This window comes from Amblyomma mixtum, chromosome 1 (assembly GCF_055824585.1).
Source record: "Amblyomma mixtum isolate Tamu chromosome 1, ASM5582458v1, whole genome shotgun sequence".
Lineage (NCBI taxonomy): Eukaryota > Metazoa > Arthropoda > Arachnida > Ixodida > Ixodidae > Amblyomma > Amblyomma mixtum.
The window spans coordinates 17557223-17579024 of record NC_143012.1 but is presented as its reverse complement, the minus strand read 5'-3'; the positions used below and the strand labels follow the sequence as shown (position 1 = coordinate 17579024).

Below are 21802 nucleotides of genomic sequence, written 5' to 3'. Positions count from 1 at the left end.
TTTTCACAGTCGCTTTCTACAGGTTCCATTCCGGATGACTGGAAAGTGGGAAAGGTCATTCCCGTCTTTAAGTCCGGTAACAAAGATTCTCCTTTAAATTACCGTCCGATATCATTAACCAGCATACCTTGCAAAATCATGGAACACGTCATCTATTCTCAAATCATGGACTTTCTTGACGCTAACAACTTCTTTCATCCCTCACAACACGGGTTTCGCAAGGGTTTGTCATGTGAAACTCAACTGGCCGTCTTTCTTCATGACGTTCACTCTAACCTCGACCTAAACTTACAAACTGACGCTATTTTTCTAGACTTTGCTAAAGCATTTGATAAAGTTCCCCATAGGCGTTTACTGCTAAAACTAACCATGCTAAAACTGCATCCTAACGTCTTATTGTGGATCGAAGAATTCCTTTCTAACCGCTCCCAGTTTGTTCTCGTTAACAGCCAGAGTTCCAACCCTCTTCCAGTAACATCAGGCGTACCCCAAGGTTCTGTACTTGCTCCCCTCCTATTCTTAATCTATATTAACGACTTACCCTCAAACCTGGTTTGCAATGTTCGTCTGTTTGCAGACGACTGCGTTATTTACCACACGATTTCTAACACCTTTGACCAGTCTCAGCTCCAAAACGACATTGACACAGTGCATGCCTGGTGTGATGACTGGCTAATGTCGCTTAATCCCAACAAATGTAAACTCGTATCTTTTCACCGCCGGCGTAACCCCCATATTTCCCCTTACTCAGTTGCTAACGTTCCACTAGAATCTGTATACTCATACAAGTACCTAGGTGTCACCTTGTGCCAGGATCTCTCCTGGCGTTCTCATGTAACGAACATCATCGCATCAGCTAACCGGTCATTGGGTTTTTTGAAACGTCATCTACGGCACGCCCCTCAAAGTATTAAACTTCTCGCCTACCAATCACTCATTCGACCAAAACTAGAATACGCATCTGCTATCTGGAGCCCGCAACAAGCATATCTCATCAGTTCACTAGAATCTGTCCAAAATCGCGCAACGAGGTTCATTCATTCTGCCTATTCATACGACATCAGTGTATCGTCACTTAAACGACAATCAGGTTTATCAACTCTTGCCCATCGTCGTCGCATTGCTTCTCTTAGTCTGTTTCATAAGTTTTTTTACAGTTCCCTCGGACAACCACCCTACATCACACCGCCCGCTCGCATATCTCATCGCACCGGCCATCCACTGCAAGTGTCATGCCAACGCGCCCGCACCGTCACTTTTTCCGCATCCTTTTTTCTTCGCACTGCTAAAGACTGGAATGGCCTTCCCCACGACGTTGATGCCATCACCTGCCAATCAAGTTTTGTGAGCAATTTAAATATGCATTTCATAAATATCATGTAAGCATTCATATTCAACCTATATTTGTACTCCCACCCCTTATGTAATACCCCCAAAGTGGGGTCTTTAAGGAAATAAAGTGAAGTGAAGTGAAGTGAAGTGATTATGTATCTTAATAAGGACGTGTAGAACGTCGATAACCAGCCCTCGCGAAGAAAATGTTTCTTTTCTCAAAACTGACCGTTGCCTCTCACTGCGAGTAATAATTACCAAAGAAACGCCAAATTTTTCAATACTTTCTTGAAAGCAGCCCAAAATATAGCCTTAATAGTTACATACCGGTTAGAGCAAATCGAATAAATTATTACTTTGCAAATTATTACTTTATTACTACTTTGCAAAGTTTTTCTACGAAAAACCCGATTTATTCCCTATTATCAAGCCGAAAAATAACGCCCAATTTTTACCCCCGAATTTGAAAAAATATAAAACCCGAAAACGAATAACCCTACATATACATCAATGTGGAAAGCATCGCTAGAAAGAGAAAAACACGCCAGCAAAAATTTGGTGCCTATAGTCCTTTGAGTTACGGAAGTGCTAGCAATTTAATTAAAACCATACGCAAACATTTAAAGGGCTAGGAGTAGTAACTCGAGATTTTACATAAACCTGTCGTACAATGCTTTAGAATTGGTGCTAGTACATTACAGAAGCGTCCGTTAGACTTCTTCCTGGACAGCAGACTTCATTCAGTTTTGTTGTCGCACGTACTGGGTGCCATTTTCGCACTTCCCAGCGCAGACAGCTTCGGATGGGCAAACCTACGCGCTACACTATCTCATTTTGACAGTGATAGATAGACAGATAGACGTTGAGACAGTGAGATCGTTCAGGTTCGGGTTCTGTTCCAAGATGGCGAAAAAATATGGGTTCGGTTCCGGTTCTGGGCGAAAATTCGGTTCCGGTTTCGGGTACAGGTTCGGTTCGGTTCCAGTTCGACACCCTGCTCGCAGCACGGTGCACGCTGTCGAGTCGAATAAATGTGGTCTCTGCCACTTTATTGGTGAACACGGGCAGCACCGGGGCACTGATACCGGCGCAACGGAGCCCGCATCCTAGTTAATACCCTTCACTGCTCCCACCTTTCCTCCCCATTTCACTATCCCTTTATCATCATCATCAGCGTGACTGCGCTCTCTGCAGGGCAAGGGCCTGTTCCATGTCCAATTAACTCTGCACTTTGCCAGTTGCGGCCACCGTATCCCTGCAAACTTCTTAATCTAATCCGTCCGCCTAACTTTCTGCCGCCCCCTAATACGTTTGCCTTCTCTTGGAATCCACTGAACCCCTCAATGACGAGCAGTTATCTTGCCTTTGCATTACGTACCCTGCCCAAGCAAATTCCTTCCTCTTGATTTTGACTACGATGCCAGTAACTCGTTCGTTGCTCACACACTCCACCCGCTCCCGATCTCTAATGTTACACCTATCATTTTTCTTTCCATGGCAAGCTGCATTGTTCTTAGCACAAACTGAACCCTTTTCGTTAGATTCCACGTTTCTGCCCGTAGGTGAGTACCCGTAAGATACAGCTGATGTATACTTTTCTCTTCAAGGATACTGGTAAACTGTCATTCATGATCTGACAGAACCTGCCATATGCGCTCCGCCGCATTCTTACCGTTCTAGTTATTTCCCTCTCTTGATCGGATCAGCGCGCGCTACCTGCCCTAAGTAGACGTATCCCTTTATGCCAAAGCGTAAACTTCCTCCATCCAATAACCAGAGACGCTCAGTGAAAAGTTGCAATGCACCACTAAGCTCGGAGGCAGGTTCATAAAGTAAGAATGAGAAATTCTGGAATAATGAGATGGGAACTATCGCAAAAATAGGAACAAGCAAACAACTGCCCCACGTAAAGGTGCACAAAACCAATGCGCCTGTTTAAACAGGCGAAAACAGGTTACGCCGCCGCATTGGCACAAAACTGGTTGCCTGGGTAAATGTCGCAAATGTTGGATGAAAGCGCTGAATGTGTACTGTCTAGTGCAGTTGGGATCCTCCAATACATATATTTTTGCAGCCATAGACATGGTACAGTTCTGGACCCAACCTGAAATGGAAAGGTATACAATGCGCTACAAGTAGTAATGATTACAACTACTCGCGGCGATGAAATAGTAGACTACAAATTTCAGTTCCATCAACACTCGGTTCTTTTATTTGAAATACGGTGGGAAATTTCGGCGGCACTGTAATTCGAACCACGGGCGTCTAGCACGTGAGGCGGATGCTCGCCTCTACCAGCGCTTCATATATGATACACGCATTTGTACGATCCCTCAATTCAGAACTGCGACGAAAATGAATGCCTGCGGCGGTGGCGTAATGGTTGTAACGTGCGGCTCTTGAGATCAAAGCCACAGGATTGAATCCTGGTAGATGCGGCAGCGTTTTGGTGGAGGGGCAATACAAAAAAATCTGTAAAGCCAAGCTTACCGGATCAGTGGATTAATCACGCAAAACTTTTATAGTTTTGGCTTAGCCATTTTGCCCTGCATTTGGCCGTGGAATCTACATCGTCAGGCGCAACAGAAAGCTTCGCCGTGCTCATGCGACTCGCCGAAACTAATCTGACAACATTCGCTTCACTCTCTTCTCTGTTTCCACTTTGCCACCTGCATGCTTGTTAAACGGTAATTTGATTGAGTTAAATACAAATGGTAATTAAATGACAATAGTCAAGTCACATCAGCTTAATTCACTAAGTAATCAGGGTATTGCAGCTGACGCCTTAGATTCCGGGGTAGAATGCAGAGCTATAAGGCTGAAACAAAGCTATAACATATTTGTCTCTTACAGCACCCTCACACTATGGCGCCTATCGTACCTCAAGCTCTGCTTGCATATGTTCATATCTACATACCATACCCTGATAGGGACAAGAATTCAGAACGTCCCCCCCCCCTCTCTCTCTCTCTCTCTCTCTATCTGTCTCTGAATGGCCGAGAGCAGAGAAATAAAAACCAGGGTTGACCAGTGATGGGATAAAGCCTGTTTAGAGTGGTCCGGAGGTGGTGTGGCAGCAGCGGTTACGTTTTAGGCTTCTCTTTTAAACTTCTGAACCTTATAGACGGCTGTTGGCGGTCTGGGCGGCCGGAAGTTGTCCTTGGGCACCTTTGGAGACATGTCTCGAAGTCTTTTCAACTGGAGAAAACAAAGAGGGAAAAATTTAACGGGACACTTAAGGTCCGCCTTAAGGGTTAGACGCGATAGCTCTAGTGTGTTATGTCTATATATGCGGAATTGATCATTCTCGAATTTGCATTCATAGATCCCTGGCAGTCCTTGTACCTCCTGCTGGCGCAGTGGTGCGGCTGTTAAGCGATGTGCCACTGCTCTGGGATGGCAGACGTGTCCCCCAGTGGGGCTTTTGCGACCCAGGTTGCTCTTCCCATTCAGGCTCTCGCGACCAATCACTAAGTTAACTGCCACCTGCCACGGTGGCTCATTTTCTAACAATCCGATGGTCAGGTTGAGACGACGCCCTAAGGTCACGTGACCAAGGTTCCCAAACGCTCAGGTTCCTTCTCCGGGGACTTTTCGCTCACAACGCCGACGACGATGACGACAGATTTTCTGCAGAACGGAAGCCTTAACAACATCGTCGCGTTAAAACGGCAGAGGAACGAGTGAGCAGAGTAAATCGCTTCCGAGTCCCGACACCAGGCGGTGGGTTTCACGACATGCTTGACTGCTGCGTCTCTCAAGAGAGAAGCGATTAATGCTTCCCTCAGCAAAACCACTGGTTTCAACATGGTGGCAGCATTTGGAGGTTAGTATTGCTCCATTCTAGGTTTCGGTGGTGTGTTTTTCTGGATCGGTGAAAATTAATGCGTCGCATCGTACGCGGCGATGCCAGGCAAAGAGAAGTTGATTTGGCAACTGCTGCGGGAGCAGGGGTTTTTATCTGAGCGACGCAGCAGACGATAGCATCACGATCCTGCACTGCAAAAGTCTTGGATGCCCCCAATGTCGCTGACGCAAAATTGTAGACACTTATGACGCTTTTGAGAGCAGAAGAGTTGTCACAGAATAAGACAAATTGTTGAAGCGTGCGACAATTAAATATATAAAAATGTGTTAACACCACATAGCTTCCGGCTGCGGGGAGCTTTAAGTACCATTTCCTGCAAAAGTTGCCTATAAAATGCGCCTATCACCGTGGAAAGGCGCAATGATCTAAGTCACTCGCTGGCTTAACACTGACTTGGTTTCACCGCATTTCTCAAGTTTTGCCCATTTTTCTACCATAACCTGTTGAAGATGCATTCCCGCCCGTATGTATCAAGCCCGGTTATTTCGAATTATAAACGCGAAAGCCCTTTTCGCCTCCTAACATGAAAAATGCCGGTCTGTGGTTAAGCCTTTGAAGTTAGTCACGTGATGCGGGAAATGGAGAGAAATAAACGAGACTTTGTACGAGGGGGACCTTGGACAACCTGGGGAAATAAAATAAATATTGCAGCGACTGGATCCCGGACCCGCAGCGGCGCGAACAGATCAGCTTTGCAGGAAATTGCACGACAGATCAATGCTATCGCCACAGCCGATCACGCCTCGTCTTCAACTACAACACACACTCCCGCTGTGCACTGCACATCGTGGTCTTTATTAACTTCCATCTGTGCGCAGGTCACGAAAGGAAAGGAAACACACTTTCAATCGCGCTTTCAGGTACACCCCCCGTCAAATGAATATGACCCAAAGGGTTTGCTTGCGAGGTCTGCAGTATGCCTCGTTATGCATTCTCAGCGACAGCAATCTCTCGGAAGAAGAATGGCCTTGGGTCCTCGCTCTTCGCAAGCTTTGGACTGCTTGATGTGCTAGGGAACCACGCTAAGCAGCTTAGACGCAAACCCGTTGGGCTGCATAATTTTGACGCGGACTGTACGTGGCGTTGCTGTCCACCTGACAAATAAGACAAATTGTTGAAGCGTGCGACAATTAAATATATAAAAATGTGTTAACACCACATAGCTTCCGGCTGCGGGGAGCTTTAAGTACCATTTCCTGCAAAAGTTACCTATAAAATGCGCCTATCCTCATGAAAAGACGTAATGATCTAAGTCACTCTCTATAGTTAAGACTGACTTGGTTTCACCACATTTCTCAAGTTTTCGTCATAGTTTTACCATAATTTGTTGTTGGTACATTCCCGCCCGCATATATCAAGCTCGGTTATTTCGAATTATTAACGCGAAAGCCCTATTGGCCTCATAACCTGAAAAATGCTGGTCGGTGGTTAAGCCTTTGAAGTTAGTCACGTGGTGCAGGAAATTGCGAGAAATAAACAAAAGACTTTGAATGAGGGTGACCTTGGACAACCTGGAGAAATAAAATAAATATTGCCGCGACTGGGTTCCGAAACCGCAACGGCGCGAACAGATCAGCTTGGCAGGAAATTGCACGAGAGCTCTATGCCTATCGCCTCAGCCGATCACGCCTCGTGTTCAACTACAGCACACTCCCGCTGTGCACTGCACATCGTGGTCTTCATTAACTTCCATCTGTGCGCAGGTCACGAAAGGAAACACACTTTCAATCGCGCTTTCAGGTACGTTGCGTTGTTGTCTACCTGCAAAAACTTTCTTCCGCTCAGTATTTCGTGCTGAGCAATGTCAAACCGCCAGCAATGTTTGTTTATATCGAACGGGCAAATTATCCCCTCGAAAAATCTGTCTAAAGTATAGGAAAGTCACGAATATATATCTAACTACAGTTTCGCCAGCCGTTCCATACATCGAAGTGAGCGCCGCTCCCCTGCAAGTTGGGCTTTCCTTAATGCTGCTATCTTCCGGGCGCACACAGGTCGGCTAAGGGGTATTGGGAACTTGCTGGCAACGCTACCGCTGTGAAACTGCATGATGATGTGACCCTGTAGGGTGCTTGAAGGTGGCCTTCTGTCTCTTGCATTAATTTTTCACACATCACGTTCGTGAGGTGAAGCGAACCTAACTAAAGCTAGCGGCGGCCCTCACATATGGCGTCCTTTGATACCAAAGGCGTTGCAGAAACTAACTGTACTTCAATTTTAGTTGGCGATTATTCTGTTTATAGTGCAGTGCTAACAGGACTGGGCATCCTAGCGTCCGCAGAAGCTTTGACGTAAAGCTGGATAGATCTAGCAACACTCTGCGAACAGCACGTCGCTGCAAGAAGAACGTCTCATGCGTGGGTGGAATGTATTCCTTCTTGTTCGCTAGAGATATTGTTATATATTGCGATTTCTATATATCGACCTATTCCAAGATTCCCTTCGGGTTCGATGTAGCGAGTTTAGATTGTAATACCCTTTAAAACAATTTTAAAACAGCAAAAATTGCAAACGGAATTTCAGCTGCATGCCACAGGCGGTGCTGGGTTAGTATACTTGTGACGCAGAAAAGACGTCAAAGACATTACTGCAAAAACTATCGCAGTCACGCCGAATCAAAATAGGGCTGAGAGGAATTTCACGTTTCGGGAAATGTCTGGAATGATCGAATACGAACCTTGGAAATCTTGTTGAGAAAGCTGAGGGCGGGAGAGTCTACGTATGAGGTGTGTTTGCGGCATCGAAATTGACGATTCCCGCTGTTGAGGTTGTGAAAACGGGAACATATAAATATTTTTCGCAGAATACGAAACTTCGCACCACTGTCAAATTTTGCAGAAATAATCAAGATAGAGAGTAGACGAAAACGCATATGCGAGCCTCAAAAAAATCTCCGGTCGTTATTCTTCCGAGTGTATCGAGGAGAAATTCTCATATTGTTCACAAGATATTGGAACAAACTTATCAACTCCGTTTTACAAACGTAAGCCAGTGACTGCAAACCGGCCATCGGGGTGTTAGCCTGGGAACTTTTTGTAGGAAGCGTGTACGGCGTGACGTCATCGGGCGTGGCTCCCTGGAGACAACACTAACGCAAAAAGCCTTCAACAAACATATCAGTGTGTGAGACGAGTGTACGTTCCGCTGTGATTAACATTCCAAGCGTCCAATGCCACGACGCTTGCGAGAAGGCGCCGTCCAGAAGCAACTTCGCAAATATGCCTTATCCACCCACCGTCGCCGACTTGACAATCGGATGTGTGTCGAACACCACCCACTTGATGCCCTGAGTGCACGGGGGTGTCGTAATGGATCCCGTGTAGAAGTAGTACGTCTCCAGAGTGCCGATGAAGTCGGTCATCACCAGAGGCTGCGCCGTAGGATTATAGTGCACGATTTGGAAGAATGAAGAGGCACGCTACTGTACTTTAATCAGAAGTGTTTGTATAGGTGAGACATAATAGTGCTAAAGAATACCTGGGTTCTTCGCTTTTCCGTTATTATTTATTTTTTAATTCACGGTGCAAACATCTACGGCGAGTTTTTAAGTTCAAATTCGGGAGAAAATTGGGTTATTGAGTAAAAGTTTTCGAATACCAGTTTTTCCGGTGTTTTTTTTTTCAGAAAAATACTTTCCTATTTGCACGAATTCATGACCAGGACAAAATGTGAAGGTTGTATTTTCGCAGTTATATTAAAATACGCCCTAAATAGGAAGTGGTAAATTAGGTATGAAATTCTCAAAACACAACTGAAAACACTGCCATGGAGTAAGCGGAAGACATTACGCATATTTTTGTCCTGTGCCTTCAATGAGGCGCCTGGTTTTTCACGGTTCCTAAAAAACTCGCAGTTTTATTTTATTTTCTCTGTAACTGCTTATGTCAATTCTCTTTTTTTTGTTTTACTGTGCATGCAGACATCAGTGGGAACAATAGTATGACGGGAATTTGACTATTTCAATCGCCCTTATCCTCTTGAAAGGTTGAACCTCGTAACGAATGAAGTTCTGTCCATGCCTTGACATCCATCCTCCGCACTCCGCTCAAGAAGTCTTGCGCGCCAAGCGCTCATGCTCTACATTCAGCGACCGCACTTTCTGGCAATGCAGCGGAAGCACGGAGCCGAAATGCGTCTTCTCTTTGCACGTAGAGGAATATAGTCAACGCTTGCAGTTTTCAGTTTTCTTTTAAACAGAATATTGCCAATATTCGTTCTCTAAGCCATACTTTTAACCCAACTACCTATTTTCAGCGATGAAAGTACAGAAAGCTTCAATTACAACAAATTTGCTAGGCACATCAACTTACAACAAACTTCCATAGATGGCGCCAGCGTCTCCAGCGATGGAGGGAGTGTAAAGCGCGTGAGAAAGCAACGTGCCGGACAACTAGGCGCACCGTTGGCACCGTTCTGTAGTCGTACTGTTTGTCAGACTGACGCAATTAAGGTCGCTCCGTCGTTGTATTGCCATGGAAATATATCGGCGAGTGTAGCTTCAAAGCGATCAAAGGCTCGCAAGGGAAAAGTCAAGATACTGGCGGCTGTAGCTTCAGAGACACACCTCACGTTACATTTGGAAACAAGCAACGAGTACCGCGATAATTTTATTTTTCACTCTGCTTCCAGATACCCCCAGCGAACTCATCCACCAGAATCATTAGCTATAAGAAAAGGCCGCCTTCTCTGCGTCCTTCGGTCACTGCAGTGAATCGTGCTTCTCGCATTCGCGACAGTGTTGCTACAAACGTGGAAAGAAGGCGGCCCGGCCCGTTGAGAAAGAACAGAAGGCCGTAGAAGAGACATAAGGTGTAGGGAAGGAAAAAATTCACGGGAACACCTAATTCCATTATGTGTTGGCAATTTGGCAGTACGATAGCTTTAGCAAATGTTGATGCCTTTACCGGATGTGACGTCACTTCCGTCCAGGCAATCGGCAAAAAGTTAATGCTTCGCTCTGCCATAACAGTAGTCCTGCCTCGTGGACGCCGCACTAAGCGACACTCATGTAGAAAGGGAAGACCTGGACAGTGCAAAGAACTTAAGACAGTTGTAAACGGGAGGAAGTCTCTGCTATGATAACACTATACTATCTCTCGAGGTCGAAGGTTATTTTTCTGCGGACATTTTGTTCTTAGAGCAAATCGGTGCAAGCAGCAACAAACAAATTTTGATGGATGTACGACTGTTCTGATTTTCTTAATTACCACTTCTTGCCGACTGTGTTTCAGACTCCCTGCACTCATCTGCAGCGAAAAACCATGAGCCATAATATACGCAGACACGGCGAACGTCGGCACCGCTTTAATTAGTTTTTTCACCAACGATGTGCACCGTATGTGCGCATTTGTCAATGAATGAGTCCCACTGCGCGAAAACATTACAGTGAATTTTCGCACATTTGGGGCTCAAAGAGATTTTGATATTTTCGTATGAGGCGGATGAAATGCTTCAGTTTAGAGCAAAAAAACAATTGAACTAGCGAAGGTGGTACGGACATACCTTCATATTTTAAACTCCGGCGAGAATACATTCCAGAAGTGCTGTAGCATTAATATGCAATTTCCGCTTGACAGCCTACTTGCTACATGGATTAATCGTTATATTAGGAACTAGTCCTAATAATCTCTTCCATTATCCTCTCGTCCAAGCTCATGAAAACAGCAGAGTGATCGATACCTTACTGGCGTCGCCCGTGACTCCGATCTTATCGATGATGGCGGAGAGAGCGTCGTCCGCACTAGAATCCGCTGCTGCATCATCCGCCTGAAATAAATTCGTAAGAGATAAGTTAGATTGCTTTGTGGACATGGCCTTAGGACGGAAATTCTCTGGGCAAATTAAAACAAAAGCTGAAAATAAAGGCTTCTGCGCACCCGTACCTGTGTAAAGCGCTTCTATAATGATTAGTACGCCACGCAGTGGAGCGTTATCTATCGTACCTACTGCCTGCATAGCTTTCCTGGACTTTACCAACTGGCTCCATCTATCGGCCACCAAAAGCATATACAATATAAGTGAATGAATTTATATTCATTTGTAACTAAAAGAAAACTAAAGCGGTGCGCGAAGTTGATACTGATGGCCTGATGTTCCTACGTGCTCCAGAATTTCACTTATTAAATGATCCCTGCTCTTGCAGGGACTAGCTCTGACGGCCACAGGAAATCAGTGGAGAGTAACAAACATCCAGAATTCCCGCGGTAATCTTTGATGATATGTGCCATGCAGCATGCCGTGAGAGCTGCACGAACTAGAAGGGCTTCTCGCAGCTTAGAGAAGAAACCGAAAATTAATTTTTGTATTAGGATATGTAGAAGGTTCAAGTTATTGAGTAATAGAGCTTTATTGTAAATTTAAGACCACAAGATCTTTAAAAAGTCGTTAACGCCGCGGTGACGGCAATATCGCAAAATTCAGCGCCAACGCTGAACAAGTGGGAACTATTGAGGCTCGCAGTACGAAACTCCTCTTGAATCCTAGAGTGGAAAGCTGGTGGTAACTCCGCGAGGTCTATAAGAAACCACAGGCGACCACACAAAGCGATTTTACCCGAAACGTTTATCCTTAAATTTTGCGAAACGCTTTCGTAGCTCATTCGGCATTCGCCTGCCTCCAACATTTCTTTGCTCCAAACCGTTCGGAAAGCACTATGGGGTCTCAGCACTGAAGTCACCTTTCCTTCAAGGGAAGCTGATTCGGCGCCACGCACTGCAGGGTGCAGCTTTGGTGGCCGCACTGCGAGGTCCTGCCGCCGACGTCTTTTCACCTCGCGATCTGCCGCTCCGAAAAGCGGGGACATAACGGGCTGGGTGCTTTCTTTTTCATTATCAAGCACGTCGCAACGCTTGTGCAGGAGCCGACCCAGATATCACAGCTTTTCTAATTGCGTTTAAGAGAGGGGATGCTGCGCAGCCAATCAGCCTGCCAGCACGCGCTGGCCCGAACCTAAGCGCGCCCCCACTGTGAACGGCGGGCGCGAGCAGGCCGTCTCATGTCCGTGCCTGCATTCAGCGTGGTACGGCCGTGCCGAGATGCAGATCTTGTCATTCGACGCACTAAAATCTTTCGCATCTTTATCTGAATTGCCTGTCAGATGAGATTTTTTCCGCAGACTATGTTTTTTCCTAAAAAAGTGTTGTTTTATGCATATATAGCTACATTCTCAAGCATCTCGCACAAAGACGAAAGCCACCGCTTCCCAGAAGTGTCACCACACATCATCTTGTCTGACTACACCCACTGCAGGGCAAAGACCTCTCGCATGTCTCTCCAAGTATCCCTGTCCTTTGCCAGCTGCGGCCACTGTATCCCCGCTAACTTCTCAATCTCATCCGCCCACCTAAGTTTCCGCCGCACCAGCTACGCTTGCCTTCTCTTGAAATTCCCTCCTTTACCCTTAAGGACCACCGGTTATCTTGCCTTCGTAATACATGCACTGCCCAAGCCCATTTTTTCTTGTTGATTTCGACTAGGATATCATTAACCCGAGTTTTTTCCCACGCCCTCTCTGCCCGTTGCCGGTCTCTTAACATTACACCTATAATTTTCCTTTCCATAGCTCGCTGCGTTGTCCTTAACTGAAGCTGCGACAAGTAAATGAACAGAAGCGTACAAGCCGCTCTTATTGCGGACATACTGGCTAGACTGGCATCGGAAGAATAGGGACGGCGCTGAGGGACGTGAGATCTACGCGTCGATCACACCGAACGCGGAATGCTACAAGAACCACGCATTTCTTCCGCAGTAAAGCTGTTTCTAGAAAATTTACACATTTGTGTGTTCATTCTAAACCAATCAAGACTTCCTAAACGTAAAACTTCGTGCATTTCTAGCGTTTCGAAGGTAAAACAATGATTTCAGCATATTGCTAAAAGAAATGTAAACCTCCAATAATATACTGACAGCGCTCTACCTGATGGCCAATAATAGCATGCAGCTCAAAGTAATGAAGATACACCACAACTTTCTTAAGCTTGGGTTAAAATTACGCAGGAGATCGTTTGCCATAAGGCTTTCGGGGTTTAAACAGTTGAGAAGTGCGATTCTGCTCATAATTCTTGCGTTGGTTCACTGCACTGAACTTCTGCTGGTAAGAACGAAGTCGTAGGTTTGGCCTCAGCGTATGGTAGTAATAAATTCGAGGCCTATCACTACGATTAGTGTGAAAGTGTTGCTTGGGCATAAATCGTCAGAGTTCTGTGCAACTCTGTGCCTGCCCACACACGCACATGCACGTAAATTCCTACACACATATATAATCCAACGCCAGTTCCATTGGAGGTCTCTCCTTGGAGGTCTCCTTGGAGCTCGTTGGAGGTCTCTTCTGATTTACTCCTCGCGATGTGACGCCACTATTGGGATGTGGTAGCTTTTGTAACAGCGCGAGCTCCTGGCATGGCTGGCACTCGCTACTCGATAAGGAGCCGGGCCACCATGGTGGTTCAGTGCTTATGGTGCTCGGCTGCTGACCCGAAAGACGCGGATTCGATGCTGGTCGCGACGGTCGCATCTTCGATGGAAGCGAAATGCTGAAGGTCCGTGCGATGTCGGTGCATATTCAAGAATCTCAGTAGGTGGAAATTGTCCGGAGCCCTCCACTACGACGTCCACCATGGCCTGAGTCGCTTTGGGACGTTAAACTACATAAAACCATCGATAAAGAACAGTCTCGAAAGTACGAAGAGAACGAAAGTACGTTCGCCCATTTCCAATGGAGTGTCACTATTGGGATGAGGGGCTCTCTCCCTTTTAGTGCACGGTCGGAGCAGGCAAGGAGCCTAACGCAGGGAAAGAGGGCAAGAACGAGTGACGGCAGAGGATTCGATCCGCTGAAACCAGTTCATTTTACAGGCACTGAAATAGATGATTCATGCCAAAACATGCAGACCCACGAACCTTGAATAACACGCTCAGCACGACAGCGCTGCTCGGATCGTTGAGGGCCTCCGCCAGACTGTTCTTGCCCGCTTTGAGGTGAATGAAGTGCACCTGCATGAGAGACAAGATTTGAGGGCATCGTCGCATACGAAGCGGGCCGCTTGCAGCTGTTCCGGCCCACACGCACACGCCGTCGGTACAAGGGGGTTTCTTTGAAATTGCGTACATCTCTGAACTGCATAAAAAGTGCTGAGTGACCAGCAGTGCTGGTCAGCTCGTACGGAGCGCCCCAAAGACTTGTAGCTTATGGTGTTCGAAATGATATTTATTTTTATCTATATTTCCTCAACATTTAGGCCTTTCACTGTGCTTTCACCGCTTTTGGACACAATTTCCATTGTGTTTCCGGTGGTTCATGGCATGAGGGGTGGCTCTTGGTTTGCGCTACTCGTCATGCCATGAATCACCGACACCGAATTGCCCAAGTTTCCACTCCTGTCAGTGATATTTTCGGGGGGCTGACTTTGAAGCCAGAACTTGTATCTTTAGGTAACGTTCCTGCTCGTGAGCGATCAAACATCTAACTGTTCCTTCACGTCAACCGCGAATGCATAAACGCCACCATTATTACTCCCAGAGCCTAGGTGCTTGGGGATATCGATTGCGCCTGCCTTGAGAACTCAATCGAAAAAGCCATATTCTAGTAGAATAGGCTCAATTTATTCGTCAGATTTAGCACACTTTGAATATCATCTGGGAATGCAGTGAGTTACCATACAATTAATTTTGGATTTGCCTTTTCTAGCTTCTCTACAGGTCTGAGTGTGCTACAATTCGATCGATTTCACCCAGTTGACACCCTCTGCACCTTAACACTGCAATGAATGCTCTGTATTTCCCCGTTCCGGTTTCCTGCTAACTTACTGGTTAGATTCCTAGTTCTTTTCCTCTTCTGTGACTCAACACTTTTCTGTACAAGTTCTAAAGCACACTCCTTGTCGAAAGTTTAAAGCCCGAGGGGTTTAGTTCGGGGTCATGCCATGCAGCTAGTTATGCATTCCCAGTGTTCCAAATATCTTGATACTTACAAAAATGGTGTACAGATTTTCTATTGTCTTCCTACAGATACTTCCTTTAGTCTATTCATAGTCTATACAATGTCTATAGGAAAAAAGTTTACAGAAAGTGTATGACTATAACTGCAAAGATTGCCTATAGACAGTCTATAGGATTTTTATCGCCTATATACTAGGCTATAGGATTTGTGGATAAAGCGTCTACAGATTTTATAGACAGAAATCTACGAACAGTCTACTCTGTAAAGAAAATTTCGTAAGGGGGCAACTAAGTGGGACTCTGGACCCCCTTCCTCAGGTTAGGACTGGATGCTGCAAGAGCCCCACAGCATGGCTTAGAAGCAAAACTTTTTACAAAGGCTGTAACTTAGGTGCCCAAGGATTTTCATCCATTTTTCTCGCCTGTTTTTTATACATTTTAGAAGGCACTTCCGGCGATTAAGTAAATGTCCACCCTGTATCCCCCTGTACTTCCTATTGCGAGTTTCCTTTCAGCGCGTGATGCTCAAAGCTGTCTGGTTAATTTCTAACCCTTGGGAGAAATTCTGCATTCCCGGAAACAAACTCTGGCACCATTATTCCTTTTCAAAATGCTTTATTATCGTGGCACTCGTCTTGCATTGCGTCCCAGTATCCCGTTCGTGCTCTTTCATCAGTGTGTTGCCTTCGCTTACTCCCACTGTGAGATATTTGCTCTCTCGAACCCAGAAATACTTTGAAATACTTTCCGTTTTTCCTAACTACACTATTTTCCGTCGCGACAGAACTAATAGACGGGGAGGAGGCGTGCTAATAGGAACCCATGATTCGCTTCGTTGTTCTGAAATTAAAACTTCATCCCCTCTAGAAATATTGTTCATTCAGTGTCACGCTTCATTTCCTCCCGTAATCATCGGCGTTTGCTATCGTCCACCTGATTTAACCGATTCTCTTGTTGCTAATTTTCACGAAGCACTTCCCGTGATAACCACGGCTCACCAACATACTCCCATTGTTCTTTTCGGCGACTTTAACTTTCCTGCAATAAACTGGTCCGATCTTTCCATCACTACATGTAAAAATAACATCGAAAGCGATTTCTCAAACACGTGCCTAACCTTTAGTCTGTCCCAGCTCGTATAAAACCCGAGATTCCTCCAACATACTCGACCTCGTGTTAACTTCTCACCCTGATAACATCCCGCCGCTTCTTCATTTACCAGGACTCAGTGATCATTTCGTAATACAATCCACGTACTCCTGCCAGTTGTCAGGCACAAAAAAAAATACGAAAAACATTAACTCTATACGACAAAGGCAACTATGCAGCCATTAATTCTGAACTCGCTGATTTCTGAATGTGGTTTCTCCGAGATTTTTCAGAGCGATCAATCGAAGATAACAGGTCTCTTTTCAGAAACAAGATGCATCAACTTATAGATAAATACGTCCCTACTATCACCATCACCGAAAAACCATCGTCACCATGGTTCAACAAAGAGCTGAAACGCCTCAGAAAAAAGAAGGCTTTTTCGATCCGCAAAACAACTTGACACCGCATCTGCATGGGAAAGATATTATTCTGCAGAAACAACATATCTATATCGGGCAAAACTAAACGTACATTTTTCTCGTCTGTCCTACCTTCCATGTTGCACACTAACCCCCGCAAGTTCTGGAAAACTATAAACCCATCACATTCTAAGCCTCTAACATTACATGACGACGACAACAACCTTATCCCAAAACACGAATCTAGCCACGCTCTTAATAGCTTTCCTTCTTCAGTTTTTTTTTTACAAAATAACCTGACGGTGACTTACCGGATTTGCCAACTCTAGGCCACCCAGCTATGCCACAGATTACATTTGATGCTAATGGAATCAGGAAACTCATTGAATCATTGAAACTTACATCTTCATCTGGTGTTGACTGCATAAATTCTAAAATCCTAAAAAATACTAAAAACACTAAGTGTAATATTGTGCCACCTCTTTCAGCAGTCCATATTAACAGGTGTCCTTCCACAAGATTGGAAAGTTGGTAAGATCATTCCAGTCCTCAAAAAGGGCTCCCCTGTTTCATGCAAAAATTACCGCCCCATTTCCCTCACAAGCGTCTGTTCTAAACTAATGGAACATATTATTTATTCGCACATAGTCAGATTCCTTGTCTCCGTAAAATTATTCCATACTAACCAGCATGGCTTTTTGAAAAGACGTTCATGTGACTCCCAATTGGCTCTCTTTATTAATGACCTAAGCTTCAACCTTGACCTAAACGTTCCTACTGACACACTCTTCCTTGATTTCGAAAAAGCCTTCAATAAAGTACCGCATAAAAGACTGTTACTAAAGATATCGTGTCTAAATCTTAATTCGTTAGTATTGGAATGGCTTTGTAACTTTTTGTCTAACAGAGAGCAATTTGTCTATGCTAACAATCATTCTTCTCCACGTAGCCCGGTCATTTAAGGTGTTCCCCAAGGTACAGTTCTAGGACCTTTGCTTTTCCTCGTATATACATGTATTAAGGATCTTCCTTAAAGTATTTCCTCTACCATCCGCTTATTTGCTGACGATGGTGTAATTTGCCGCCCAATCACTAACAGTACTGACGCTGGCAATCTTCAACAAGATCTTAACCGAATCCAAACTTGGTGCGAACGTTGGTTAATGTCTCTCAATATTTCCAAAACTTCTTTGATTTCGTTCCATCGTCGACAGATGCATACTCCTAAATACACTCTTTTCGGTTCAGATGTGTCGGCCGTCTCTTCCTGTAAGTACTTGGGTATTACTGTAACGCAAAACCTAACATGGTCATCTCATATCATGAAGATCACTAACGACGTTAATCGTACCCTTGGTTTCATACGGCGTAATCTATGATTTGCTACCCCATCCATCAAATCATTAGCATACATAACTTTTGTCCGTCCTAAACTACAATATGCTTCAGCAATATGGGATCCTCACCAATCTAACCTCTCTTTAACATTAGAAAAAATACAAAGTCGAGCTATCCGCTTTATTTATTCTGAGTATTCGTACTACACTAGTGCGTCTGCTTTAAAATCTAGAGCTAACTTACCCAGCCTTGAAACGCGACGAAAAATTTCTCCATTGTGCCTCTTTCATATGTTTTATCATGCATCTTTAGGAGAATCAGTCATATCACCTGCTCATCGCCTCTGAAGCCGTATTAACCACCATAAGGCCGTCTACGCCCCCACCGCAAGAACTACCGCTCATTCTCGATCTTTTTTTGTCACGTCATCTCGGGACTGGAATGATCTACCACAGGTCGCCGTGCATCACATCAACGCCATCCATTTTAAGAACGCTATCAAGACCATTATTGTTTAACTGTCATGCCCATCCCTCATGTAATGTCCCATACCAGGGGCCTTTGAGGTCTCAAATAAAAAAAAAATGAGTCCACCTTGAACTTTGAGCGCGTTATCAGTGGTATCAAGTGTGTAACCAAACATGATTTATTTGCGCTGAAAGTAAAACCTAGAACCCCCAATAACGTCAGCATGCATTGCAATCTGAAGCCAGTGATCCATGATTGTACATGAGATTAAACAAGAGATTATATTTTATCTCGCTTTCTAGTAACCTTCACTTCATATTTAATGGATAAATCAGGAAACGGCCAGTGTTTAGCAAGAATCCATACGATTTCAGCAGCGCGAACACGGTTAGGAAAAGACAGTAGGGACAGGACAGAGCGCTGTCCTGTCCCTATACTGTCTTTTCCTAACCGTGTTCGCGCTGCTGAAATCGTATGGATTCCCACCAACTAGCCCGCCAGATTGTGTTTAGCAAGAAGTGCAACGTAAAAGCCATTACCCACACAAGGCATTTCATGGACCAGAACTTAGCAGAATAAGAAGGTAAGAAACGGAAGAAACGGAGCCAGTAAGCATAGTGTTACACACTATATTTATTTTTTGTCTCTTAATACTTAACCGCGAAACCCCCGTCAATAAACGATGAACGGCTGAAGAAGCTAAAGAAACTGCGAATGCGACCGCTAGCTGTATGTGCCTCCTCAACGGCTTGAAACTTAAAAACACTGGAGCTCTCATTAACAGGATTTTCAGACGGCCGGGGCTAATTTTTTAGGAATGCGTTTATGACCAACCATCAACTGCATAGCTACACAGGCGTTCGCAGTAAGGATCTGAGGACTTGCCTCCATGGAAAACGGGTCTGTCACTTCCTCGATCTTGTGCTCAGACCCCTTCGTGTCGTCATTACCGAGGTGGAAGTGGAAATTCTTGAAGTAGAACTTGTCATCTCCGACGGTGTTCTTGCCAGTCAGGTAGGGCAGAGTTTCTTCCTTGATCTCCACCCCGACTGTGGTGGAAACGAAGAAACAACAGATAATGTGGTGAGGGCTCACAAGCTTAAAAACTATGCTCACAAATACCAGGTCTGTGATAATAACGCCAGGAGTCGCTTTAGGGTGCTATAGTTCAGGTAGCGTCTAGCAACTGCCAAGACTGGGAGAGGGGCCCAGAGACTTTCTTTAATGCTTACAGAAAATTGCGTTCCTAGATATACACCGGACAGGCTACTCCTGACGTCGACAATAACGTCAACAATGAGTGATAAAATGCTTTCGCATTAATATGCAAGCTTTGACAATGAAATGTAAAGAAGTTCGAACATGAATGTATCGGCAGAGATCCGCCTGGTCTGGAGGCGAATTACACAGAAAAGAACGTGAAACTCCGAGCAAAGTCTAAAGGGGATAGAAACGTCGTTTCTGTGCCCACTCGGCGTCTTCTTCAGGGTTTACTTGATAGGACAAAGAGAGGTGGATTTCTGACATTGTTCTGATGCACTGCCAAAGTTCTGGGGAAGAGCTCACTGCCATGCGAACCAAGTGGGTAGCAATGGAAACACTGCTTGTTGTGTTGCATTGGGTTTAGTGGCGCATAAGGATCTGAGGCCCGAATTCGATTCGATGGGGTAGTCGAAGTCATCAGAATGCTCCGCAATCGCACGATGCCCTCAGTAGAAGTTACGGACATCGTTCCTGTGCTGGCGAAGCGTTCGTAGAAACGTTTCATTCATTGGATGTAGCTGGTGGAAGTCAGCACAGAGCGCTCTGTAAACGATGCCCGGAGCCTCTTCCTTTCGTGAGCGGTCTTTTTCCCGAGTCAGGAAGCGATTTAGACTTACGTTGCAGTTTCACGCATACAATGTAAGCTAACCTCTCTATGCTTCGGTTGATACTAGAGAAGCAATAGCCAGGAAACGTTGCATGCATATTTGTTCATTTATTTATGCGGCACTTCAATGAGCTAGACTCTTATACTGAGTATCCCACCCGAATAGCTGAGAAAACTACAACGTCTGTTATGGCCTTGAATGCTCTTCCGGGCCTAAATAAAAATCTGTACGAATACCTTGCTTCACGCTGCATGGGCCCATAACTCGATTCTTTGAGGTGCCATTTGAAGACATAAGGTTTATCATGTAACAGCGTCGAAATTTGGATTTAATTGACTCAGCCAACACTGACGAGCTCTAACAATCAAAACTTCACCCTTTTCTCCCGGGAGCTCGGAAGACGTAACTGGCTGCGGAGGACCAGAAAGAACTAGTTCTTCAGTGACGATACATTTCACCTTATGCATAATCAACTGGGAACCCAAAGTTAATTGCATAAATAAGTTCCCTCTCTCCAGAGCCGTCCTCCTCACCACGCCCTCTATCCTTTGGAGAGCTTCCCGCTCCACCGGTTTGCACTCCGTCCGCGTCCCTCACGTGTAAGGCAAACATGATAAACCCTTATCTACAGCCTGGAAACGCTTAGTTTCGTTGCTATCGGATCAGAGACGTTAACTAAGAAATCTAATTTAAACGTCAGCAATATTAATTTTAAACCAAGCATTAAACAATACCCAATTTTCGAAAATATTGAATTTTCTTTACTGTGAGACCTCAAGCTTTCTGCATACTAGTCGATTTGCATGCCAATCTTTACGGATGAATTGGTTCGTGAGTGACATTGGGACACCGATCCCCCATGGTAGCAGTTTATTACTACATGCATGCAATCGGTCTTACATGTATGGTTGGTTGGTTGGTTGGTTGGTTTATGGCGTTTAACGTCCCAAAGCGACTAAGGCTATGAGAGACGCCGTAGTGAAGGGCTCCGGAAATTTCGACCACCTGGGGTTCTTTAACGTGCACTGACATCGCACAGTACACGGGCCTCTAGAATTTCTCTTCCAAAGAAATTCTAGCCGCCGCGGCCGGGATCGAACCCGTGTCTTTTGGGTCAGCAGTCGAGCACCATAACCACTGAGCCACCGCGGCGGCTTCTTGCATGTATGCAATTGTAATTATATTGTTCATTTGATTATCGTTGTATACTTTCTGTGCTCCTGTCGCTCTCGCGTGTCTGCAATATTTCTACATATGTATGTACTAGTTTTGTAGGGATGTAAATAATTTTGCAATCATGCAATTTGTGTGCTCTCTCAAACTGTATTAGGGTGCCAACGCCTTATCAGGTTTTTTCAGCCTTTTGCCTCAGCTGCCTCTTTGTGTAGAAGGCAAATTTTAAAAAACTTGAAGGGATGAAAAATGAAAAAAAAAAATGGTTTCGAGGAAAGGAAATGGCGATGTAATTGTCTTACTAT

At 45.0% G+C, this 21802-nt stretch overlaps 1 protein-coding gene across 1 annotated transcript in view; it reads right to left on the bottom strand.

The window, feature by feature from the left end:
* Nucleotides 1-4422: 4422 nt before the first annotated feature.
* Nucleotides 4423-21802, bottom strand: part of LOC149365595 (carbonic anhydrase 6-like) — a 29826-nt gene continuing 12446 nt past the window's right edge. The window contains exons 4-8 of the mRNA XM_089568887.1: nucleotides 19339-19502; nucleotides 14099-14191; nucleotides 10880-10966; nucleotides 8436-8570; nucleotides 4423-4530 (exon numbers count right to left, since the gene is read on the bottom strand). Of these exons, the coding sequence (XP_089425013.1) occupies nucleotides 4423-4530; nucleotides 8436-8570; nucleotides 10880-10966; nucleotides 14099-14191; nucleotides 19339-19502 (587 nt within the window). The remainder of the gene's footprint in view (nucleotides 4531-8435; nucleotides 8571-10879; nucleotides 10967-14098; nucleotides 14192-19338; nucleotides 19503-21802) is intronic.